Source organism: Limanda limanda, chromosome 1 (genome assembly GCF_963576545.1).
Source record: "Limanda limanda chromosome 1, fLimLim1.1, whole genome shotgun sequence".
Lineage (NCBI taxonomy): Eukaryota > Metazoa > Chordata > Actinopteri > Pleuronectiformes > Pleuronectidae > Limanda > Limanda limanda.
The window spans coordinates 27,352,688-27,370,272 of record NC_083636.1 but is presented as its reverse complement, the minus strand read 5'-3'; the positions used below and the strand labels follow the sequence as shown (position 1 = coordinate 27,370,272).

Sequence of the window (17,585 nt, the reverse complement as noted above, 5' to 3'; positions counted from 1 at the left end):
AAAACGCATGCAACGCGGAGACGTGCACTTGGTCATGGATCGCTCTCTCCACCGACCGCAACAGGCTTCAGCGTGCGGGTGCTCGGCCCCGCCAGGTCTACAACGTAGGCCTAGTTTTCAATGTATTTTTTTATTTTATATATTTGTCAGAACATAATGAAAAAAACTATCACAACTTACAAGAGGCCGGGGTTGCAACTTTACATCTTTTATTGTCAAACCAACAGTCCAAAACCCACTGAACATTATAAAACTCAGAAAAGCATCAAATCGTCACACCTGAGAAGCAGAAACCTCAAGTACAAAACATGGATTTTCATCAAATTAGAAATATAAACTGCTTTAATTTTCAAAAATGCTCTTAAAAGACTACATCAAACTACAGTGTTTATTTTTCCCGTGACCTAATCAGTCCTTTGCATTGAAAAAAAGCGTCCTGGCACGGTGCTCGTCCCAGGTAGGTTTCCAGCATGTCCATTCCATCCACAGAGCCACCGACCTCCAGGATCACCCTCCTGTACTCTGTTCCAACCTGTGTTTAGGCACAGACGTGCTCGTAAAGACATTTTACACAGAAACAAGAGAAATATTTACAATCAAACATATAAAGATAATCTATGAAACCAACCTTTGGATTAAGAATGCCTTCCTTTTTGAAACGACTAAAGAAAATGTCCATGGAGTAGACTTCACTCCACAGATAGCTGTAGTACTGACCGTCATATCCTCCAGCCAAGTGGCTGAAACTGGCCGTCATGTTGGTGCCTGCAGAGAACATGTCTTTGTCATCATAATAAACGCGTCAAGGTTCCAAATTATTAACATATATTTCAAAAAGCTCTGGGATTCATACAGGATAAGAAACTCAAAGGCTGCCTGTCCACAACGGGGTCTTGCATTTTAAATTAATAATCCATTAATAATTATTTATTCCTTCTCATAGGAGGGAAAAGAAATGTTCATGAATGTATATCCTATACATGCATGACCTTTGGGTCAATAACAAATCTAAAAGGTATTTAAAAAAAAGGTCTATACTCAATATAGGTGTAAAGACCGGCTGCAGGACTCAATATAGGTTTTAGTGTTAACTGCATTAAAAGTACTATTATTAATAGTTTTCTTAGTATTCCCATTGGTTGGGAGAGTTGCACCACCCCCACATGTTAAAGAAGCCCAAGAAAATTAAAGAATATTATTATTTGAATGTACTGAAATTGTATATTTGACTAAATCAAATTTATAGAATAAATGTAACATTTTGAACATAAAAATATGAATGTCTGTCATTAACCCCTTTGCATGCTGCTGACTTTAATGTAACCACTGACCTGGTGTAGCAGGAACACCCAAGATCTCCTGGCAGTGCTTTGCAAACACCTCCGCTGTATCTGCACAAGGGCTGGTGTGTAGCAACTGGTCCACTTTACTGAGGACCACCTGACGCAGGTTCATCAGACCTGAGGGGGAGAAACACTCTATGTGAGTATGTTCAACATGTCAGCACGTGACCAGATTTGATACGTGCACAGATGTGAGAGAGTTAGGTGTCGGACCCGTGTTGGCCACTCTGGAGGCGATCAGTTTGTCCAGCAGGTTGTCTGGAATGGCGCTGCCGTCCTTGTAGTGGCAAGACATCCTTTTCAGGGGCTCCTTCTCCCAAACCCAGTTCTCCAGCATCTGCGAGGGAACTTCCACAAAGTCTGTCTCCACCAGGGTTCCACTGAACTCTGCAAAAGTTGTCTGACACACGCAACCAGAGAAGTTCAGGCCCTCACATTCTAATTAAAAACACAACACACAGCTCACTGCTATAATGGAGCTGTTGATATACAGTTAGTGGTCTACCTTGGAGCAGAGCTCGTGCATCACATGACCAAACTCGTGGAAATAAGTCTCCACTTCGTGGTGCTGGAGGAGGGAAGGCCAGCCTTCTCTTGGTTTGGTAAAGTTGGCCACCATAGCTGCAACCGGGAGCCTACGTTTTCCATCTGGTCCTCTGCAGCCAGGCTGGAGCCCAAAGCACGCTGCATGGCCAAACTTCCCCCCCCTGGTGGAAGTTAAGGTCGCAGTGTCACACAGTGAGGATGCAATCTGGACATGAACAATGATGACATTACAAAGATCAAGAGCTCTAGACACTGAATGCTTAAATCTCATTATCACCCCACAATTTTTTTAATTTCTCAAGAAATCTTATTGATACAAAAATAGACAAGAGTAGCGTACAAATATATATAGACAGATTATTCAGATTTGGTGCGGATCTGAATAATGATAAAAATTTCTTTAATTCATTTTTTTTATTATTAATGGAGTGATCTTTCTTTACAGATCATGGATATTTTGCCTACTCTTAATATTAACACTTGGTATATGTATACAGCCTGGGTGAAGATGTGCGTATTCTCTACCTCGGGTGCAGGTCCAGGTAGAACTGGCCGATCTCCTCCCCCGTCTCCTTGTCGTGGGCTGAATAAAGTTTGATATCTTCGTGCCACACATGAGCACGTTCCACCTCAGTGAACTTGAGCCCCAGCAGCTCCTGGTAAATACCAAACAGTCCCTCTGTCACCACGTCGAGCGGGAAGTACTCGATCAGTTTGTCCTTGTTCACCGCAAACTTGCCCTGTTCCACTTGGTTCATGTAGTAGGGCATGTCCCAGGCGTTGATCTGTCCGTCAAAATTGTAGCCCTTCATCAGGCACTCCCTTTTTTTTAGTGCAAGAATATATTTCCTCTCCTTGATACCTATGGGCTTCAGTGTCTCATAGAATGTGTCTGTAAAGCAGGAAAAAAAGAACAACCAGTTCAATAAGTTACAACAGATCATAGAAGAATACATAGGGTTCAGTGTGTGAAATATAGTGCCATCTAGTGATTAAAGGTTAGACTGCAGCCCTCACTAGCTTCCTTTTTAGCTCATGTAGGAGAAACTATAGTAGCTCCCCCTCAGCCACAGATAACATGGGGTCAGGAAACAGCCACTAACCAAGGTTTTTGTTGAACATGCTGTGTCAGTAGAATGGTGGCTATGGAAGTATTCGTAGCTGTAGTATAAGTCTCACCTTTTTTTTTTTTTTTACCTTTAAAAGCCTTTGAATTTAAAGCACTGAATTATTTTGTAATGAAAATTTTATTTTCACTTTAATTTTTCAATGTAAAAAATTTCAAAAATAAAGATTCTGTCCAAAATCCTGGACCTTTAACTTGCTTTGACATGCTTCTCTGCCTCTATGACCTATGTAAGGTGTCTTTGAGCATCGTTAAAGGTACTATAGCAATACATTCTATTATTTTTTTTATTTATGAAATCTCTAACAACTTCAGGAGGATTTTTTGTCTAGACAAAACAATTATCACACAATTATACTGCATACATCTTTTTAGTACTGTTACATACTGTATATCCCTTATACTACACACCCTATTGCAGTTTTGCACTAAAACCAGAAACTGGCCACACAGATCGAATCCCCTCCACTTGTCTGTGTGAATCACCACTACTTTCAACAGCCATAAATTACCGTGTATTACATTACATACAAGAGGCATGTTGTGCAACATGCGATCCATTAAATTGCCAGAGACATATTTCACGTGTCATATTTCTCTTCTCTAGTTGAGCCTGACTACTCTCCCATCCATCTGTCCAGTTTTTATCTACAGCAAACCAGCAGCTTTGCAGATGGCCTGAGACTTGAGTATTTCTGTGCACGTGCCTGACAGTGTCAGAGCAGACATACCTAGAAAGTCAGACACATTGCCTGCATTCTTGGCCATGTTCATTTCCAGCACGTAGTTAGCATGGCTGCTGTAGCCAAGTAAGTCTGCGACCTTTGCCCTCAGCTGTATCAACTGTTCCAGGATTGCCGTGTTCACCTGAAAAAAAATAAATAAATTAAATTACTAAATATCTTATTGGAGTTTCAGTACTGGGTGATTTGGCGACACCTGTGGTCAGTGGTGGTTTCAGCAGAAATAAAACAACAATGTCTAGAATTGGGGAATTTAATACTTCTTCTGTACATTATTTGGTAGAAATAGAGCAGAGAAGAGTAAGTGACGTATCAGTTTATAATGCAGCCAAATCATTTATTTTCTACCATTATTAACAATAATATTTAAGACTCTTAATTGCGCCAATCTTTTCCTGAATGGCTACTGTCAACATACATTTCTGGAACTAATACATCAGGTTTCCTGTCACAATAATAATGTGCCTATTGAAGACTTTAAATGTGAAGCACAGCTTGTATATAAAGATGGAGGACATGATGTCACGATTGATAGCTGAGAGTGACCTGTGATTGCGGCTCCAACCCCCAAGTCCTACCAATGCTCCAAATTTGCACAATATACACTCTCACTCTCTGACCTGAAAAAAGTTAGTCATGCAATCATACTCTTAAGACTCAACTACTGTAACTCCCTTCCCCTGGCATGAATCAAAAGTCCATTTTTTACAGTCTTTACAGTTTTTTGTTTTATCACTGTGTATGCATTCGTGCAATTACCCCAGAGTATATTGTGTCTGCTTTGTCTGTCAAAGCCTATTTCTAAAGGATATATAAAAAAATTCTGGATAGAGAGAGGATGTTGTCTGTCTTCATTTATAGTCTATGATGTGAAGAAGCAGAAGTAGGTTATGTGTTTGTTGCAGTATATAAATTCAGGTCTACTATGACTTTAGGATCGTGAATAGGAAGTTGTCCTCCTAGATACACACATAGATCTTTTTCTCAAAATTCCTCTCACTTGCACCCTGTAATCACTGGATGTAAACAATTAAATGCACATAAACATTGTGGAAAATTCATCATCAGGATTACAACTTTAATCATAGACACAAGTAACACTTTCTCCAGGACAGGATCTGCTGTGGGAGAAAAGGTGACCATGTAGGATACTCAGATTGATGATCAGCCTCCAGTTACCTCTTTACACCTGCTGTGAAATGCTGTTTCCATCTTCCTCCTGGTCTCAGGGTTGTAACACCTCTTCATCAGGGGGAAGTAATGAGGATATTCAAGTGTCACCTTGTACTTCCCATTCGCTGTTTTTTCCAGTCCGTTGAGATAACTATCAGCAAGTCCACCTTGAAAGCAGAGGACAGCACCATAAGTGAGAACGAGTTAAATCCTATTCATACATGGGATAACGTCTTGTAAGCTTACCTAGCTCCCGATCAGAAAAGACGAGAAAAGTGTTGTCCTCATTCAGATTCTGGTTAAATTCTATGGAGAGTTCACTGATGCGCTTAGATATTCTTTTTATTTCCTTGAGAGAGAAGCAAAGAAAAAAGAAAGCCAAGTCAGGGGAAGTAACATTGGATTTTTAGTTTGATGATTGTTCAGAAATAATGAGCAGAAGTTATGAACAACAGTAGGTCACGATTGAACTTCAAAATACAACACTAGCACCTGCAATCACCTCATTGGTTGTCTTATAATGCACAAGAAAGGATTTATCTCTATTCTAATTCCTGAAAACTCTCGGCCTGTTTGTGTTTCATATATCTAGAGAGCCGTTCACTTGGCGGGTGAATTGTTACAGGCCCAGAGAGGTGCAGTGTTGAGTTTGTTGCGATTTGGACACATGACACCTTCAATATCAATAAACATTGAATAGCCAAGCAACCGGCGCTCTGCAGCAGCGGTGCCTGAGACTCATCAACGTGATGTTGTTGTTCACGACAAAAGCAACAACAGCTGATTCCCCAGTTGGTGGCTCTGCAGACTGAGTGGAGGGTCACTGAACTTTGAATAAACAGCTCTTTGTGCAGCAGTGGTGGAGCAGCTTCAGGGTTCTGTCGACTGAGTCCTGCAGCCGGTCTTTACTTGCCATGGCTGAATAACCTCAGGTCACTATAACAGATTCAGATAGAAATCTGCAACCAGCATCACCGCAGGCTAAGCAAACAGCCCATTACAAACAGGCAGGATGAGAATGGGGACTGTATTCATTTAACAAATACATAGAATCAAACTCTTAGATCTCTTGTTATAATCAATATGATGTTTGTCCATCCATCTATCCATCCATCCATCCATCCATACTGCTTATCCTTTAAGGGTCTGAGGTGCTGGAGCCAGTCCCAGCTGACCCTGGGCAGTAGACGGGGTACACCCTGGCCCGGTAACCAGTGTATCACAGGGCCAATCTATAGACCAACAACTATTCACAGTCACATTCAAACCAACGGATGATTTAGAAATGAAAGAGTGATCTCGAGGGGAGGGAGGGAAGTGGCCTGGAGCAGGAGACTGTTTTGTTTCAATTCCTCAAACGGGAGGAACAGTTAGGAAATTTAAAATTTGTTTTGAAAGGAAGACATGATTCACATTATATCCTTGTGACATGAGGAATTGGCAATTGGGAAATGAGGAGTGAATCCGCATGTGTTTGGACTGAAGGAGGGAGCCAGAGTACTTGGAGGAAACCCACATAAAAACAGGGAGAATGGAATACTCTACACAGAAAGACCCAGCCGGACCCGGATTCAAACCAGGAACCCTCTTACTGAGAACCGACAGTGGTAACAACCCCTTCATTTCTATACAAACATCTCACATTACCTCTTGAATGTCCTTAGACAGGTGCAATCCTCTTCTCTTGCCTAATGTAACAAGTCTGTCTATGAACCTCTTTTCCTCGGGTGAAACGTCGTCTTGGAACTTTCTCTGTCAAAACATTGTCACATTAGACAAACACCAACGTCATATAAGCAGAATTCCGAGCATTTTAAGCCGCTATAAATATGTCAGCCAATGCGGCCTGCATGGAATAAACATGTCATCAGCTACAGCTGATTAAATCAGATTGAATTTCCCTCCCAGACTAAAACAGGAGCAGTGCTGGGGTCAACTGAGGCAACAGTATCATTGATATTAATCTAAAATAACTCGGCACTCACACATCTATCATCTGTTGCCCTCTGGCTGACATTAAATGTGAAAATAATCTATTACAGGCTGGATACTGTGATAAATACAGTAAATCTTCCCAAATTAGACGTCATATTTTATGGGTAACGTTAACACCTCATCTACTAACTTCATGAGCCAGTGACCTAATTAAAGCAGGTTTTATAAGCAGGTTCCACCCAAACACCCAGGCGTTTGGGTGGATGTGACATGAGGTGTACCTGCAAGGCCGTAATCCGCTCGAACACGTCCTCCCTCATACTGATCTCCACATCAAACTCAGACAGCTTTTTGTCGGCCTCTGTGCTCGCTGAGCGAACCTCTTTGGAAGGACAGATGTACTGAGGGAAGTCGAGAACATGGCGGGACGCTGAGGACACAGAACATACGCAGAGGACACAGTGATGTTAACTGTGGTTTGTACACCATTTAAAGACTGTTTAAATGGTGTCTAACCCTAACCCATAGCCATAAAAACATAGGCTGGTGTTCATCTAAATGTACTTGTCAACAAATGTTACAAAATAAACCCCAAAAAACGGTCTATCGTTCTGATTTCCTACTCCCTCTGTGGTACTCCCAGTAAAAACAGTTATGTCACATAAATATAGTTTAATTTTCTAATTAAAAGAATGGTATACTGAGATCAGGGGTTCCCAAACTTATCAGCCATCTTTAAATTAAATAAACAAATAAATGTATAATAAGATGTATTACCCCTGGATGTGGCTGAAGGATATCGATGTGAGATAGTAAAATATAATCTGCATCACCCATGTATAAAAAAAAAAAAAAAAAGGCATGACATTTTTATTTTCACGATTTTATTTTAAATGTAACTAAATATGATTTCATTTTTCTGTAACAGTTTTGGCAGAAATATAGAATTTCTAAATGTTTTTACATTTTCTTTTGAGCTCTGGTCAACCTCATCCTAGGGGTCCCCACTACCGAGTATTTACAGCACCAAGAAGATACAGTATATGGGGTCGACTTAAAATAAACTAGAGTGATGACCCTTCAAAAAGTAACAGCTCATTACCTCGGCAAAATAGGTTATGTTTTCACCCCCGTCTCTTTCTGTGTTGGTTTATTTGGTTTGAGCAAGATTATGCAAAAACTACTGGATGGATTTCCATGGAAATAGGTGGAAGGATGTGGTATAGGTCAGGAAAGAACCTATTGGGGCAGATTTTAAATTGTTGACATTTCCACCAATTTCCCAGGGATTAAATTATAGATCTTGATGATAATAATCAGACATGTTAAGGAGACTGATATTTATGACTGTGTGCACTTTGGAGCAGTCGATTGAAGTTAAAGGGACTGTTCGGCCTTTGCGGAAGTATACGATCTAATGACACTTTTTCCTTTGTGGGATTCAAAAAGGACATGAAAATAATTCTGATTATTACCCGACTTGTCATGTTGATACTTACATGCATAATCCAGTTTGACATTAGCCAGGGCTTTCAGGGTGTTTTCAACAGTGACCTCTACTGTGCTCAGGGACCCAATGTCATCATAGGCCTTCTTCACTCTGTTGATCAAGTTGTCTGTCGTGGCCCTGATCTCTTCTGGAGACAGGTCCCATCGCAGTGTGTTTTGCTGGTTCCCAGTCTGAGAGCAGTCTCTGGCAGCCACCACACACACATTCTGGATGGTCATCCTCAGGTGATGTTTCGACAGGCTGTAAGAAACAATAACCATCATAAATTCCACATTAGTTCCAGAGCTATACACCTATGGAATATCCTATTGAGAGTGCGCAGGGGATCACAGCAGGTGGTACGAAGATATGGCAATAAATTCTTCTTCTCTTTCAAGCCCCCACTTGAATGTGCTCGGCATGTTTCTAGTGCAAGCTGTGACCTTTTCCCCTCGTCCACACTCGGTGTGTCGGGTTTCACGACATTGCAATAACGGAAGCCATTCAAAACAAGACCATGAAATCGTGCTGGCGCTGGTGGCATAGTGCGTGAAGCAGCTGTGGCACAGGAATGAAGAGTTATTCCCCGATTGTCACTTTAATATCAGGACTGCGTGTCAATAAAACACACACGCACTCATACAGACACACAGACACACACACACGCAAAGACTTACTTTAACCTTAACCATAATCACTTCTTGCCTAACCCTAACCTTAATCTAGCCTGAACCTAAACTTTAACCTAATCTTAACCTAACCATATCCGTAACCTGACCTTTACGTTAATCTAACTTAACTTCACCCTAACTTTAACCTTAACATAACATAACCTAACCTAAACCTTAACCTAACCCTAAACCTAAACTAATCTTAACCTAACCATATAATTAATCTAACCTTAACCTAACCAAAACCTTAATCGAAATTGAACCCCCCATGACCTTATTCTATTTAAATGTCATGATTGACATTGTTGACACTTGCTTTTTGTCCCTATAAGGAATACAAGTCCCCCTTGATGTGACCATGTAAACAGATTAAGGTCCCTACAACATTAGTAATGCATGGACAACACACACACACACACACACGCACGCACACACGCACGCACGCAAGCACACACGCGCATACACGCACGCATACACACACACCAGCAGCAGCAGCAGCAGTTACACATGTAGAGTTGTGTAACATTACAACCAGCAGACTAAGCAGCGGCGGCTGTCTGGAGAATGTGTGCGGTAAAATGAAGCGCGTACCTGCAGCAGAGCGTTCTGCTCACCGCAACTCGTAACGCACACATGCACGCGGTGTCATGCGTTTCCCTGTGCAACAAACACACTCTCCCGTCTTCTTACTGTACTCAGTAGGTCAATGCCACAGGAAGCTGAGGTCTTTCCTGCCTCTCTCTCTCTCTCTCTGTCTCTCCTGCATATGGGACATGCCTCTTGTTTCCGTTGTCAACGCGCAGGCGCAGATGACGCAGCGGAGGACGTACAGGAGGAGGAGGAGGAGGAGGAGGAGGACACGATCCATCCGACACAAAGTCCACATGACGCGGTAGCAGAAGCCGAAAGCTGGATAAGACCTCAGGTAGGTGGGCGGGGGTGGAGGATGCTTAGTGGTGCTGATGGTGCTGATGGTGATGGGGAGGGGGGGGGGCGCACACACGTTGATTAGCATCCGTTGCCAGATTGTTGTTTATAAATGTGCCATCAGTGTTTGCAGGAAGCTGCCCCCCCCCCCTCCCTTCCCCTATTTGTGGTACCTCTCCTCGCGTTGTTTTGACAGAAGGGCTGCGATTGTGTCTGCAGACAGCCTCACACCAGCCGTGCACAGTCGAGCCGAGCCGAGCCGAGCCGTGTCATCAGTATAGACAGACAGGCTGCACCCATGCCAGTGCATCCAAAGAGCTGGAAATATGAATCAAACGTGTATATGGAGCCTGTGTGATGACTACAAGCACAACTCGCCCCCCATTGTGGTATTACATCACAGCTCCTGCATACGTGCATGTGTACGTGTGTCAACACACACTCATGGAGAATTGGGGGGGTTGTAGCAGAGGAACATAACAACGCATGGCTTCAGCACCTGAGGGGAATATGAGGCGATGTTTGTGTCTGCAAATGATTTCCCCAAAGGGACAAATTACCCTCAGCGTGCTGGGCTCTCTTCTTAAACCCTCCTGCACAACATGGGACTGACATGGATCCGCAGCCTGTCTTAGAGGGAGCTCGTTTTATTATAAACAAGAAGCCTTTCTTTCTTTTCATCCTCCTTTACGTTACCCTGGAAACCAGCCAAATGCGCACCCGGCATCGTTTATAGCATTTACGTTTGAGAGGCTGCATTAGCATGGGAGAGAAAATGATAACCTACTTTATTAGGGGGTATGCACCATGTGAACAAAGGGAACCCTCTACAGGAAGGGACCAACAGATATGATAAACTGCAGGGTTTGTCTTAAAAGATGTCAGACACTAATGGTTCAAATTCCTAAACAGTTAAATGAATGACAGACAACCAATTGATATAATCTTAGAATCATGTGGACAAGTGGGCAGTTTATAACCCAGCCCTGAATAATCATAATATACCCCACTATGTTATATTTCTATTACCCCTTTAAACCAATATTTATCAATCCTATGTGTTTTTATTATGTTTAAATCATTTTAACTCCGGGACAGATTGCACCCAGATTTCACACATGATTATCGCACAGATATGTCTTGAATGGCATAAAAACAAAACTTGAAACTTAAATGAGATGTGACAAACTTAAACAAATCATTTAAACCTCAATGTAAACAAATATTATGTAAATTGTGTCAATGGATGACACTTTGAAAAACCAGCTTTATTAATGCACACAGACATGATTCATGATGATTAATTGCATAAATTAAAGACAGCAAAAATATATGTTCTTCATCAGCTTCTGAATGAGTAATGTAGTCGGACACAAATACATGGTTTGTGCCAAAGTTTGAAAAGGTACAAGACTTAATATCTGTTTATTAAGTCATGAATGTTTATGCCATAGACAAATACTTTGTAGTGAATGAAGAAAGAAAGACTTACGTTATCTGTATAATGTTATTTATAATGTGAACACAGACACATCATTGAAAAACTGTATTGTTGTGTGGGTGCTTCCGGTTTCACTCCAACAACCTCCTGTTCCCAGCAGTTTCCAGGTAAAAATGGCCGTGGAGAAGCGCCTGGCGTTCTCTATTGTGCAGTTCCTACGAGATCAAACACATCGCGGAGCTTTGAATTCGGATGAGCAGGAGAGCCTGGAAGGTAGGTCCACCTGCTGTATCACTTTCAAAGTACACAGGACACTGCTCTGGTCCTGTCCACTTCATAATGAGCTGAATGTATGTTCTCAGTTCACTATCCCAATGTACAGAGAATAAACAAGGTTTCATCTTCAGAGAGAATCATTAAGTTCAGAAATCAGAGCAGGATGTGCAGTGTGTGTGTGGTGGTGAGGGTGTGATGGACAAGACCCTTCAAACGTCTTTATCACCATCACAATACAATGCTGGGACCAGTTGTTCAGCTGTTATTTAATCATTAATGTGCTGTCGTTGATCTCATTAAAAGGATGCTGTCGTATGTCACTGATCCTCCTTTACAGTTGCGATCCAGTGTTTGGAGACCACCTTCAAGATCAGCTCCAGTGACTGTCACCTCGCAGTGCCTCAGCCGCTGACAGAGATATTCCTCAACTCCCTGCTCAAGGTGGGTTCTGCACAGCACACTGCACCACCGCCTCACCATGAGAGGGAAGCACTTTCTTGTGTTCACTGTATTTACGATGCCTGTCCTTAAATGGCACTTTAAAAAATACACACAAAACAGCACAAGACTAAAAAACAATGCATGACTCACAAACAGATAACTGTGATATAATTATGAAATAGAATAAAATGACAAACAGGAGATCACCCATGACCGCATGGCTGATTCGATCTTATTCAGTCTAAAATGATCCATTTTGAATTTAGTGCACAAAGACTTTTCCCAAATAGAAAAATCTGCTTTTAGAATTTATGAAATGGCTCCTGAGCATACTGGTTTTTTTTTTTTATGCATATGGTGTATATACAGTACCTGACCTAGTTCAGCTTTTACATCATCAAGGAGATATGTATATGTCACGTTATCTACAGTCAACGCTGTACATATTCATGATGGCAGACAATTTGACTTAAAAATAATACTCATCTTCTTTCACCTTAATGTTGACGTCATCAGTTACAGTATATCTGTTGTTTTCCTGCCAGCAAGTCAAAGCATCCACTATATATATAAAGTGTTCATTCAGGGTACATTCCACATCAGTGATTGCACAGTTTTTTCTGTTTGTACTCAGAACGACAACATCACCATCCCAGAGACGTCCCCTTCTCCAGAGAACATAGAGCAAGCGGAGCAGCTAAAGAATGAAGGTAACATTGCAACTCACTTACATTCTGGTAAATAATCTTTTCATCTCTAATGGGTTTATGCACTTGAGTGTTTAGTGAACAGAGGAAGGGACAGTCGCACAAGAGTAGATCCCTGCAGAACTAAATGTACCACACTATTTATTCATGTTAATTATATCATATATCATATATCAATATTGATGTTTTCTATGTGTTTTGCCCTGAAGCTCTCTCAGTACTGATATCAGGCTCAGCCATGGTAGAGCGAATAGCTGATTAATCGATTGCTTTGATTGATAGAAAATGAAAAGGAAACTAATTCGACAATTTATTAACGGACAAAATTCAGATCTTTTTTTCAAGCTGAAATGCTAAAAACATATGTGGGTTCTAACTTTTCCAATGTGGATGTGTCTTAAATTGTGCTTAAGGCTGTAAATATGATATATTTGACTCTTTGGCTGAACAAAACAAGGTTATTTGATATATAAATATATGTGAATTTTCACTATTTTCTGATGACAGCGTGATGTTTATACACCAACAGCCAATAAGTTAATTGGGGAAATGCTCATCGGATTAATCAGTAATGATCGTTGTTGTTTTGCCGCAGCCCTAAGGTTCTTTATAGTTCATATGAAAACTGTTAATCTGCCTCAGGTTGAACTGTTGTTGGTCTCACAGCATCCATCTCCTTAACCTCATCCTTGCCATTTCTCATATGTTGTGTAACTGCAGTCCAAGTACATGTGTCTGACCTGAGGTGAACGATCCAGTATTTTATTTTTAGGGAATAATCACATGAAGGAGGAGAACTACAGATGTGCGGTGGAGTGCTACACAAAGGCCATCGATCTGGACCTGAGAAACGCTGTGTACTACTGCAACAGGTATTTACATCTGCATCATTTCACACTGTTTTGCACGTTCGTCAAAAGTACAGCAGTCAGGCAGAGATGAGACAGAAGTATGGTTGCTGATGTCTTTAGGTTAATGGAATGTACTGCTTTAACTGGACCTGATGGTGCATGTGAACTGAATCCCGTCCTTGTCCATGGTGCATACGAACATAATTAAACCAACCAATTGATTAAGGAAACCATAATGTCCTGTGCAGGGCTGCAGCTCACAGTAAACTGGGAAATTACACAGACGCCACCGGTGACTGCGAGAGAGCCATCGGGATTGATCCGACCTACAGCAAAGCTTATGGACGGATGGGGTGAGTTATAATAATGTAATTTACTGTTAAAAGAGATAGTGTTATTGAGTTGTTGTGCTCTGATAATCCATATAGTCTTATAGTCTGCTCCAGAACGTTCAGAGGTCTGTGTCTCTCCTCTGTCTCTGCAGGTTGGCTCTAACTGCAATGAGCAAGTACCCCGAGGCCATTACCTTCTTTAAGAAAGCTTTGGTTTTAGACCCCGAGAATGACACGTACAAATCCAACCTGAAGATCGCAGAGCAGAAGCAGAAAGAAGCAACCAGTCCAGTGAGTGAAAACACACTCGTCGTCTGTGCCCAAGCAATAAATCCCTCTAACAGGATTGGAGTTCTGTTTCTCTTTCCTTCTTTTGTTTCTTTGGTTCTTCAAATACTGTCCCCACTTTGCTGCTCCCTCTGACCTTTATACCCTCTCACAAAAACTCGTATGCTCATCCACTCACACAGACAAACACCTACAGCCATTAAATAATCTTTGACCTCCTTCCTTTTTCCATATCCTTATTCTTTCCTCTCTGTTTTTAATTTTATTCAGTTTTATTTATAGTGTCAAATCATTATATACATTTTCTCAAGGTACTTTACATATTTAGGTGGAGACCTTAAAAAGTATACAGAAAACCAACAGTTCCCACAATGAGCAAACACTTCTCTGGAGAGAAAAGCTCCCTCACTAACTGGAAGAAACCTGGAGCAGAACCAGACACTACACACTTACTTTGTTTGTTGTTGTTGTTTGTCTTTGTATTGGTCACCACACTGTATTGCAGCATAAGTATTAAACAAAAAAAAAGATGTAAAAGAAGTTGTATTTACCCGTTAGCCCTAATTTAAAATCTAACGTGATTATTCTTTTCTGTCCATCAATGTGTTCCACAGGTAGCTGCTGGATTGGGATTTGACATGGCGAGTTTAATCAACAACCCAGCCTTCATTAGCATGGTAAGAGCATGATTTCTAATATGAGCACTGTACATAAAACTGGCTGTGTATTAGGAGCAAAAGAGGCTACGAGCTGTCGGGGAAAGTTACAGTTTCTCCCGGAGACAGGTGTCTTCTGCTTGTCTTGTCTCTGGCGGGTTTAAATTCGATTTTTTCCTCCCAGTTAGTCCCATGAGAGGGACGTTAATCAATAGTTTATTTTGAAGTGGAAAAGAACCATTCAGAAGGCCGACTTATTAGCAGGGTTTTATTGCTTTAGAGCAACAACAAGACACATTTAACTCAGACGGCTGTCCAGAGCACCAGATCCTCTTTTCTCCCAAAGTCAGCAAATTAATTGTCTCGATAAAACATTTAGAAAAGACCCATGTAACTTCAGCTTTGTTTCTTTTCACAGGCGGCAAGTGTGATGCAGAACCAGCAAGTGCAACAGCTGTAGGTGTTTGAAGTCCAGTTTTAAAACATGCTCCTCAGACTGAAATTTCATGTGACTCACTGTCACTGTGTCTCTGTGTGGACAGTATGTCAGGAATGATGACAAACGCAGTCAGGGGTCCTGCAGCGGGAGTGGGGGGACTGTCAGACATCTCCAGCTTGATCGAAGCGTAAGTTCACTCAACGCAAAATACACGATCACTTTTTCACATGAGTTTTATTACAGGTGCCATTTATTTTGGCAGAAAAATGTAAAAGTTTTGACAATTATTCCCTGGAAAATGTGTGATTCTACATACAATCAACCCAAACCTACAAATGACGATAGACCAAAACATCCTTTTTGAATCCAGACGGAAAACCGTAACCTTCTTTTACACTAATATCTTTTAACCTCTTTTATTCTGCTCTTTAATTTCGGATATTTTTGATTTGAATCGATTTCTTTTCATTTTCTCTCTGTCCCTGTACAACCTTGACTTCACTCATGTGAATGAAATGGGCTTTACAAATAAAATGGCCTTTCCCTGCACATCCACACTGTGGCACTTTACTGTGGTCAAAGCTTCTCAACATCATTAAGTGGTTGGAGACGAGTTCGAACAGCTTGTGTTATTACTGTTTAATTATGTTATGGCAGAGATGCCCAAACAGACACACAACAGGGACTCTTCTTAATATTTTATCCCAGGAAACCCAGCATGATGAGAAGCTTTCGGTTGTATCAGTATCAGGTTTTATCTGTTCTGTAATTGTGAGGAGATAAAATCGGAGATGTCACACGTTCTTTCACACATTCAGTGGGAATATACTGTGCAGGAAAAACTCTAAATGTCATCTTGCTCTGTCTCTGTCTCTCTCTCTCTCTGTGAGCTGTTGTTGTGGCCGGAAGCAATTCAGCAGGTTAACACAGTTATCTCATCTCTGTGTCAGGGGACAACAGTTTGCTCAGCAGATCCAGCAGCAGAACCCGGAGCTGATCGAGCAACTGAGGAACCACATCCGGAGTCGTTCCTTCAGCGGCAGCGCAGAGGAGCACTCATGATCCATTCAGGTAATTTTCCTTTTTATACTCCGTCCAGAACACCTGGTCCTGTGACAACATCTCCTCCACTGGTTCCCAGTCCCTCAACTCATCCATTTAAAAAAAAAAAAAAAACTCCTCACCCACACAGCCCTCCACAACCAGCCTCCTTCCTGCCTCACATACATGCTCCATACAGGGCCAAGCATCAGACCTGGGGGGGACAGAGGTCTCTCAGTAGCTGCCTCTTCCCCCTGGAACTCTCTCCCACAACACATCAGAGAGACTGTAACTCAAAACTCACCTCTTCAATGAGTGACAATGTTTTGTATTAACTGTGTATTGTCATAATTTTTAAGCTCTTTTAATCTTTTGTAAAGAGTGTCCTTGGAAAGCTCTTCCCAAAAATTGATTATCATTATTTCAGATATTTTAAACTAAATCCGAGCTGAAAATTTGTTAAATACAAAATGATATTAACATGAATTATTTTCTTCTATTCCAGCCTCATGTTTATTTTTTTTCCCAAGGAAGGGCAACCATAAGGCGCGATTACAATCTCTACACCCATTTCTGAAGGCAGAGACGAGGATGGGGGTTGAAGGCACTTTACTGGGACTGAGGGCTCTGTGGGGCGGACGGACGGGGGGGCCTGGAGGCTGGAAGACGAAGCGGAGCATCTCACACACATTTAGGGCGAAACATCTCATCGTAAAAAAGATTTTTAAAAGAAGAGGCAGAACATGAGTAAATACTTTCTTCAGAGCTTTTACCGCAGAGGTCGTGTTTTTTTACATGTGATGAAATTCTCTCTTGGTGTCATGAGTCGAGGCTGCTTCTGTCTGTAAGTCACGATGGACAGCGGGGGGGGGACGACACCCTTTTGTTCTGGTACAACCACAGAACATCAGGTTTACAGCTTTGTTTGTATATTGCATATTGTTTGACATTATTTTTGTAGACAGAACACGCCGTTATATATTCAGTGCTCGATCACGTCAGACTCACACCACTGCTTCTAAATGAGTACGACTCAACTTTTCAGACAACAGTGTAATTGTATAGCAGTGTTATATACAGCCTGCGTTATGTTGTCATTGCACTTTAGCTAACATCCCCCCCCCCCCCTTTTGAAGCCCCCACTTGATTCTTCATCAACT

At 41.5% G+C, this 17,585-nt stretch overlaps 2 protein-coding genes across 2 annotated transcripts; one reads left to right on the top strand and one right to left on the bottom strand.

Annotated features, from left to right (window-relative positions):
* Window positions 1-275: 275 nt before the first annotated feature.
* nln (neurolysin (metallopeptidase M3 family)) lies at window positions 276-9,679 on the bottom strand. The gene is made up of 13 exons (XM_061077915.1): window positions 9,618-9,679; window positions 8,366-8,616; window positions 7,148-7,296; window positions 6,579-6,683; window positions 5,178-5,280; window positions 4,938-5,098; window positions 3,747-3,882; window positions 2,415-2,781; window positions 1,849-2,050; window positions 1,557-1,743; window positions 1,332-1,460; window positions 629-765; window positions 276-532 (listed from the first exon to the last, which is right to left on the bottom strand). Exons 1-13 carry the CDS (start codon window positions 9,659-9,661, stop codon window positions 389-391), a joined length of 2,115 nt encoding a protein of 704 aa, XP_060933898.1. The 5' UTR covers window positions 9,662-9,679; the 3' UTR covers window positions 276-388.
* A 1,888-nt stretch (window positions 9,680-11,567) lies between these two features.
* sgtb (small glutamine rich tetratricopeptide repeat co-chaperone beta) lies at window positions 11,568-16,984 on the top strand. Its single transcript, XM_061078879.1, has 11 exons — window positions 11,568-11,667; window positions 12,008-12,111; window positions 12,746-12,821; window positions 13,591-13,690; window positions 13,918-14,022; window positions 14,154-14,292; window positions 14,904-14,966; window positions 15,364-15,401; window positions 15,488-15,571; window positions 16,335-16,455; window positions 16,931-16,984. Exons 1-10 carry the CDS (start codon window positions 11,568-11,570, stop codon window positions 16,444-16,446), a joined length of 921 nt encoding a protein of 306 aa, XP_060934862.1. The 3' UTR covers window positions 16,447-16,455; window positions 16,931-16,984.
* Window positions 16,985-17,585: the final 601 nt, after the last annotated feature.